This window comes from Teleopsis dalmanni, chromosome 2, assembly GCF_002237135.1.
Source record: "Teleopsis dalmanni isolate 2A chromosome 2, ASM223713v2, whole genome shotgun sequence".
NCBI classification, from domain to species: Eukaryota; Metazoa; Arthropoda; class Insecta; order Diptera; family Diopsidae; genus Teleopsis; species Teleopsis dalmanni.
In genome coordinates, this window is record NC_051847.1 from 136,707,878 (window position 1) to 136,716,710 (window position 8,833).

Genomic DNA, 8,833 nt, shown 5'->3' on the forward strand with positions numbered 1-8,833 from the left:
TTATATATCTATTACTATTAGGTAAAATATTATTTAAGTAAGTTTAATCATTTAACTATGATTTAATATTAAATTCGATATTCTTTGTATATATATACCATATAATAACACATCAGAGTTTTATAAATTGTATCATATTACTATATCATATTATTAATATTATTAATATTATTATTATTAATATTATTATGTTATACATATACAATATTAAGTTTTATATATAATATTATGCTTAATAACAGTCAATTTATTAAATATTGTTAATAATGATAATATTTTAAAATTAAGTCTAAAATTAAAAATAAATAGACTTAACAAAAATTTAAATATTTACATATTTAATTTATATATGTACATATATTTTTTTGCGTTATAATCACTTAATCACTTATTAGTTCATAAACGTTAGGTCCTTTTATTAAAAGAAAACCCTGATAGTTCATAGTGTCAATTATATTTTTAATTCCATCATTGATGCCCACACGCTTGGCTATTTCTTTCAGTTCCTCAAATTCGAATACGCGGCGCCCCACAGCATCGGAACGCATTCTCAGTAGTTGCAAAAACGTCTTAATCATGGCAGATTTACTGCCTTGTCCAGGTGTAGTGTGAATGCTTTCACCAGCTTCAGTGCTAGCCAAACTATGTTTCACTATACAGAAAACATCACGTACATGTGATTTGTTAACTTGATGTGAGAAGTCCAGTCGGGCACGTGCCTGTGCTAAGCCAATAAGTCCTTTGAGTTTGCTGAAAAGTGTTAAAGAAAAAAGTGATTAAAAAATATAATACAGGGTGAAAAATAATTGAAGTGCTTTGAGGGCATAACATATTTATAAGAATTTAATTAATGAATAAAATCTATATCATTAATTATAAACAAGATGGTATGTAATATCTACTAATAGAGACTTCTTCCACTTGATATCTTAAAGATAAAGTCAAGAACACAAACTAAATTATATAAAAAGAAATTAGTTAAAATATTTTGTCAGCTAAGTTTCTCAATATGAAAGACTATCTATTTCATGGTTCTAACTTAGCACAATAGTTGTAGTAATATATACGACACCTGCCTTTTAAGTTTTGCGCCTAAAAATAAAAGCACAGTGGTTAATCAGTGAAAATCGATTTTTTTTTGAGGTATTTTCCATGATGATCAATACATTCGATTGAACCAATTTTCGAGACATTTTCGAGACTACTCTGAAGTTCGAATCTCCGGGGTTTTGAATGTGTCAACGCATTTTTTTTCTTAATGTTTGAGAAAAAGAAGAAGTCATTGAGTTCTAAGTCGGGACTGTAAAGCGGATGACCCATCATCAAGTTCTTGACCGAACTATTGTCCACAATTTGCCGATAAGTCACATAAATTTACCTTAATTGGATCCCGTACTGTAAGATGTCCTATTGAGAATATTAGAAAAATGTAATCTTTCACAACTACCTATGAGGTGCAAACAATACATTAACATCAAAATTTTTTCGAAATTTCGGTTCTTGATGTGTTCTATATTTGCCTACTTTCGGAATCACAAATAGTTAACCCGATATTATATATATTTTCCATATACTTGTGCAAAGTTTGATAAACTTAAATCAGCATTTATAATCTGATTTCATTAAAATTATATATGATTTCATTAACTTACAACAATATCTCAAATATTTGCTTTGTGTTTTTTGTTTAGAAGTAACGATTATATATAGTATGGGCTTGGGGAGAAAGTTGGCGTTTTTTATTCATTTTTAAGAATTGATATTTTTAATTTTAAAGAGTTTTTAATATTAATTTTGGTTCGAACTATTTCAGATTGGTTGTAGAATTTCGGAGTGCTTTCGGAGTGTAAGTGCATTTTGTAGTTTTTTTGAGGTTTTTTTACGCAATAGTATTCTACAGATGGCAACATAAATTAGTCTGACGCTACAATACCAGAACTATACATTGAATACCGTCAAGATTAGGTCAGATTAGGTGAAGTTGAGGATATAAAAAATCTTCCTCAGTTTGCTAAGAAATCGCTTTTATTTCACAATTTCTCCTTATAGTATGTAGAAGAATGGTTATATTAGAACCAACTGCAACCATTGATAAATGCGAGTGTATGACCAATACTAATGCTGGAAATATCAGCGAGTGTGTTAAAGGAGAGGGCACCCAAAAGATTAAGCCTGGTTCTGGACAAATCAGAACCGGGTGCCGGTATACATGTACTACAGGAGACATTAACAGTAGACTGAGTTTTACCTCATGCCGTTCTATAAACCAGTGTTCTGTTTAAAAAATCACCCAAACTTTATGGTCAATGTTTATAAACATTACATGAACTTCGAAAGTTTTTTTTCCAACCATCTTCAATGTCTTGTTCTAAACCTTATAATTATTTACGACCACTCACTCACTCTTTTTTATCGTCAGACCCAGCCTCCTTTACGGTTTGTAATAATCTTTTTGTAATTTAAACTAATTTCGTATAACATTGTCATAGGTTATTTTCTTTTATACAATAATTTATAATATAATATAAAATTTATATTACCGTAGCCATCAAAATAAGTGCAATTTCTTTTAAGATCTATCTTCAGTTTTTTAGCGATACTGTGACTACCAACATGATGTAGGTCTTGAACTTTACTTTTGTATTTCATTGCCTTTCGGTTATAGGTCATGAACGCTTGTCAGGAAGCTGTCTCAAAGTAATTGCATTTCAACCGATAAAAATAGGAGCGAATAGTTTTTTCCGAACCCAATACTATAGAAGCTATGGATTGAATCGGGAATATCTTAATTATCTTTTAATTAAATAAAAAAAGTAGGTAGAAAATATTATTCTCTAATCAATACCATCAGAGAAGGTTTATAAGTATAAGTATTCAGTTGACTTCCGATATCAACAAAATTATTTATTAAACCGCCTCAATTCAACTTTATAATAATCGGTAGTGAAATTACAATTTTCACTATCAAATAAAGGTGAATGACCTTACTTAAAGTTAAGTTGTTGTACAACGATGACAGCCTTACTATTTTATCACAGTTAATGTTTAATGTCTCGGTTTTACCGAGATAATTAGCAATAAATGAAAATCTATATACCAAGCCTCTGCAAATGTCGTAAATGTTATAAATAAAAATAATTTCATTTTCATTCATGGTCAGAATGGTTCGTATAATATGACACCTGTTTATTGTTAATTATAATTCTTTTTTATTTTTAAAGCGTAGGAAATATTCTGGATCTACAAATTAATAGATCACACACTTTTCCTAAGGTCAGTCAATCAATGATCTTGATGAATCAAATCTTGATATGCAACATTTGGAAAATAAATTAATAGAACGTAAATTTGTTGACAACTTAAATTATATTTAAAACTTAATTTATACTTAAAATTTAATTATTTAATAACTGCAGAAATTAACGTATTTCGAGAAACCCGTGATTTGTTAATTAGTAGCCGAAATCTTATGTGCGACATATGTTGCCACTTCGAAAACAGACACTTTTATGTGGTAACCCCCAAAAATTTGCTGAATGCCGAAATGTGTTCTTTTCAAGTACTTCTAGACGTGACTTGCAGTTCTAAGACAATATGAAAATAATGTTTCGATTGCCGAATTGGTGAAAATAAACTAAGCAAATAATTATTTAAAATAAGGCAAAATCAAAGTTAACGTTAAGAACGTTTGAAGTATCTGATCTGATCTGCGAATAAATGAAACTGGTTAATTTTTTATGCTTTTGCGTGGTGTAGTTTCCCCAGAAGATGATACGTCTTCGGTTTACAAATGTTTCGGTTTACATTTTAAATAAAAATAATTATGCAAATTTTACATATTCACATAAATAAATGTATGGCATTTTAATTAAAATTATTTGTTGATTTTGTTTTTAGTTTTCTTATTATTAATTTTTAAGTACGTATGTACTTGTTTGTTTTTTTAATTATTTTTATATATTATTCGCAATATTTTTCAGTAATGTTTCTTTACTTATTATTTTTAAGCCACAAAATGATTAGATTTAAAAAAAGATTTGACATTTAATCTGTTCTGTATTTAAAAAATATAATTTACATATAATTGAAAAAAATATATATATTATTTCTGCGCATAATTGAGAATAGGGAAGAAGACGTTGAGCGCATTGGTATGTTGTTAAGTATAATCCACGTGATCCTTAATGGTATTTCTTATCGAAAACTTAATATTATTGAAACGAGTGCTTTATATAATTAATCTGTCCTTATTAAACTGGAGTGTAGCTGCTGCAAGGTGTCTTTCTAAGTAGAAATGCGCTAAAATTTCTGGCAGGATATATAACGCACTACTATAGCATGTGCTTAACAATATGAATTCATCCACATAAAGTAGATAAGACATCTGGTCACATTCTCTGTGACTGCCCGTTTATATATTGGCCAGGAAGATATTGCTGAGTCAGAATAACTTTTAATCAGTTAGGGTTGGTTACCCTAACTTTTAACCAGTTGTGGTTGGTTAGTATCACAAAAGATAAGCCATGATCTCAGTGCTCTGCTCTATTGGGATCAGTAAACTGTTTTTGTCTAATATAGCCTTATTAATATATTAATTAATGGATTGATTAATTTTTGGCAACATTTTCAATTATTTCAAATTGAAGGGTTTTTTTTTATTATAAAAAATATTTAATTAGTATTCAGTGATAGTAACAATATTTAGTTACTCTACTAATAAATTTAGAAAAAAATGAAATTAGAGTTAGAAAAAATTTGTTCAATAATTTTGTTAGGGCCATGTTATGTAGAGTGTAATGGGCTCGTCAAAATTACCTCTTTTGGGCTTTGACGAAAATGCATGTTATGTACAGTGTCACAGAAATTGTAATAATTTACTTCTAAAAGATTCAAATGACATTGTTTTGTCTAAGTGACGAGCTACATATAGGCTCGGCTCTCATTACCAAATTTGAACCGACATATTGCTTTTTCTCTCACTCTCAATTTTATAACTTGCTTTAAAAACAACAATTTTGCTTATGGCAAGCCCATGACACTACATAACATGGCACTTAATGTATTTTATATTTATTACTTTGATTCGGATAACACGGAACATAGATTTTAGAGAGATAGCAAATTTAGATTTCGCTATAACTCTTATATAAAGATATGTACAAAGTATCCGGAATTTATAATTTAAAAACGCACTCAATGAACATCATAACCAACCTATGTTGTTCATTCTTTTGGATTCTGCTAAAAATTAAAAATGAGATATGTAGAAGTTAAATGTATACGTATATACCTATAAATTCTTTATAAAAATTATACGTAATTATTATTTGACGAACACGCGTTAAATAGTATCTATTCTTGAAAAGAGTTATTCAATCTTGGGTAAATTAAGAATGTAAGCAAAACACACAATATATATTCATTGAAGATCCAAAACCTTATTTCGTTTAATGAAATCCATAAGATATTACTGAACCTACCTTATGTTATAAATAACATAATGTAAGTTTTAGATAAAGTAACAGCAAAAATAAGCTTATCATTAGAGTTAAATATTATGCATAAATAATTATAGTCAAAGGATAAGATCTGTGTTTTCATATTCCTTATTGGATTTACATTTGACTGCAATTAAAATTTAAACAACAATAATATTATCTGTTATTTTACATAAGTGATTTGATTTTTTTTTTAAACTTAATATTTCCTTTATTAAAATTCAATGTTTAAGAGTTTACGTTAGAAATATTTATGTAATGAATTTTACAACTTCATAATTATAAAAAATATTTTGTTCTATAAGCAATAAATGCTTACAAAAAAGCAAATAAATAGATTTTTTAATTGGAGCAAAATTTTATTTTTTTCCAAAAAGGTTTTTATTGAAGAAATTGCTTTTAAAGACTGAAGACTGATAGTTTTTTGAATTCGTTTCATTTGAAAAACGAAACTATCAAATATCATTAAAAGTAAGCTAATGCACCTTATATGGTTTAATATTTAAGAATTAATAGCGGATATAAGACACTTTTTTTATATTTCACATATTTACAAAGCACTCAGGCTTTGTCAAAAAAAAAAACACAAGTCATCCCAAAATGTCAAAATCTTCTATTTACCAAATTTTACCAAATATTACTCATCTTCTTGTAAAAATTTATGCTAATTTTATTTGTAAATCCTGTATTACAACATAATTAAAAAAACAACGAGCCGTGACTACGCAATCACATAATATACATTTACATTTACATATATAAACATACACATATTTATATGTATAGATATATACAATTATATATATATTTATATCTAAATAGTAAATCTATATTAACAAGAAATTCCAAAACAAAATTTTTATTTACTTTTCTTAGATCATTTAAGATTAATTAAATTAGCAGATATATTTGTCGACATGGATGATAATAATGATGTTGTTAGCGAAAAATATTGAAACATCTTGTGATATATTTGAAATCGCTTAAGATATACGATGTTCGCAAAAACAACAACAACCACAATATTGAAAGCAGAGAGCAACTAGTTCGATTCTTTGTTCAATTTGCGAACCCGTAAAGAATCGATCGATGTTTTTCATTTCTGAATTTGTTAACTTACAACGATTTTCGTCTGGCCGTGCGCATTTATTCTTATTGTAACTGTCGACGTGAACGGTTTAATATCAGATTTCGAACAAAAAATATTTTTTCAAAGGTTTCAGAGAAATTAAATTATTTTGTGAAATTAAAAAAAAACCCAAAGTGAAACTAAAAGTGTTGTGAAAAATTTATATTTCAAACAAAAAAAAACCATTTTCAGGATAATCATCCAATTATTCAAAAACCAAAAAAAAAAATAATTAACATTAAAATAAATTATGTATTAAATAAATTATTTATATAATAAATTAAAAAATAAAATATTATATATAAATTATAATAACCACATTAAATTACTAAAAAAATATGTTGTGAAGCGAATTTTAATATTTTATAAATTTGTTTATACAAAAAAATCTTTTAAATTAAAAATTTTTTGAAACAACAAATATTTGGCTAATAAAAATTTATTATTATTGTTTTATTTATTTTTTTGAGGAAATTTTCAACTAATAATTTATAATAATTAATTTTATAATTTAATTTCAAAAATTAATTCAATTTTTTGAGAGTTAATTTAATTTATATATTTATACATTTTTTTTTTTTGTATATTTCATATTAATTTTCTCTCATTTAACACATATATATATTCAAATATACATATTATAATATTATAATATATATTATATATATATGTATATATATATCAAATACATATGTTACTTACGTATTAGTAAAAAAAAAAATTAAAAAATATGTATATTAAATTAAATCAAATCTTAGAAAATTGAATTTAGTTAAGTGAAATTATTATTTAAAATTTGAATAATAATAATCTTACAAGATATATATATTTAGAAGAAATAACTATAATAAAAAATTGAAAAGACATAGAATATAAATACATAAATAAAAAAAATATATTAAATTTAATTTAAAAAAAATAAAATAAAAATGACAAAATCAAATAAAATAATAAATGATAAAATGACATTTAATAGACATTGTGATTTATATCAAATCTTATTCATATATTTTATTTATATTTATATCATAAATATAATAAAAAATTAAATCCAAAAATCATTTTTATATATTTTATTTATATTTATATTATAAATATAAATAAATAAATATTTATTTATATTAATCATAATATACTAAAACAAAACAAACTAAGATGTTTTAAAACTAATTAAATTATTTTAAATTTATATTAAAAAAATTAAACTTTATTTAAATAAAATAATTTAAATATTAATTTGAACGAACCTGAAAGAAAGAATTATATGTAGTTAAATTGAACTAACAACAAATAATTATGAAATAAAATAAAATCAAATGACATTTTATTGAAATATATTAAAAAATAACCAAAAAATAAAAACTCAAAAAACATTAAAATAATATAGATTAAATTATTTTAGATTCAAATGAACTAAATTAATTTAGAATTAAATAAATTAAATAAATATTGACAATAAATGAATAAATAAATAAATATTAAATTAAAATAAAATCAAATGAAATTTAATTGAAAATCTAAATAAAAAAAAATAAAATAATATTAAAATAAAATAAATTATTTAGTATTCACATTATTTTATTATCAAATAAATTAAAACAAATATTGACAAATTATTTTAAATTTAATTAAATTGATATAAATAGAAATTATAATAATATATACATAAATTAAATCACAATAAAATATATTCGATCATATTATATTAAATAATGTTAAACTTTATATCTAATTAAATTCAATTTTATTAAAATAAATTAATTTAATTCCTTTTAAATTTAACTCAATTCTATTGAACTTAATATTATAGCTATATGGAACTAATTGGAACTTGGAATTGGAAAAAGTAAAAAAAAAATAAAAAACTAATTAAACCAAAATTGAATCAGTTATTATTAAATTAATAAATTTTTTAATTAAATTAGGTGAAGTGAAATTTAACTAAATTCAAATTAAATAATGTAAAAACTAATCAACATTAAAATAAATTAAATTGAGTTATATATGATTACCTTAAACAATATTAAATTATATTAAAATAAAATATGCTAAATTATATAAAATTTAATAAATAGAAATTAGAATTCTAATTTACAAATAAACATAACTGTGTAAACTAGATTTAACTAAACTGATTTATATTTAATTAAATAAACTAAATGAATTTTTTACTAATTAAATTAATACTAATTAATTAAAAAGCTTA

General features: G+C 23.9%; 1 protein-coding gene across 1 annotated transcript in view; it reads right to left on the bottom strand.

Moving 5' to 3' along the window:
- Positions 1–371: 371 nt before the first annotated feature.
- The window catches only part of LOC119685755 (DNA replication licensing factor REC), a 58,524-nt gene continuing 50,062 nt past the window's right edge, over positions 372–8,833 (bottom strand). Inside the window, exon 6 of the mRNA XM_038100133.1 lies at positions 372–750. Coding sequence (XP_037956061.1) covers positions 381–750 — 370 coding nt within the window. The 3' untranslated portion in view covers positions 372–380. The remainder of the gene's footprint in view (positions 751–8,833) is intronic.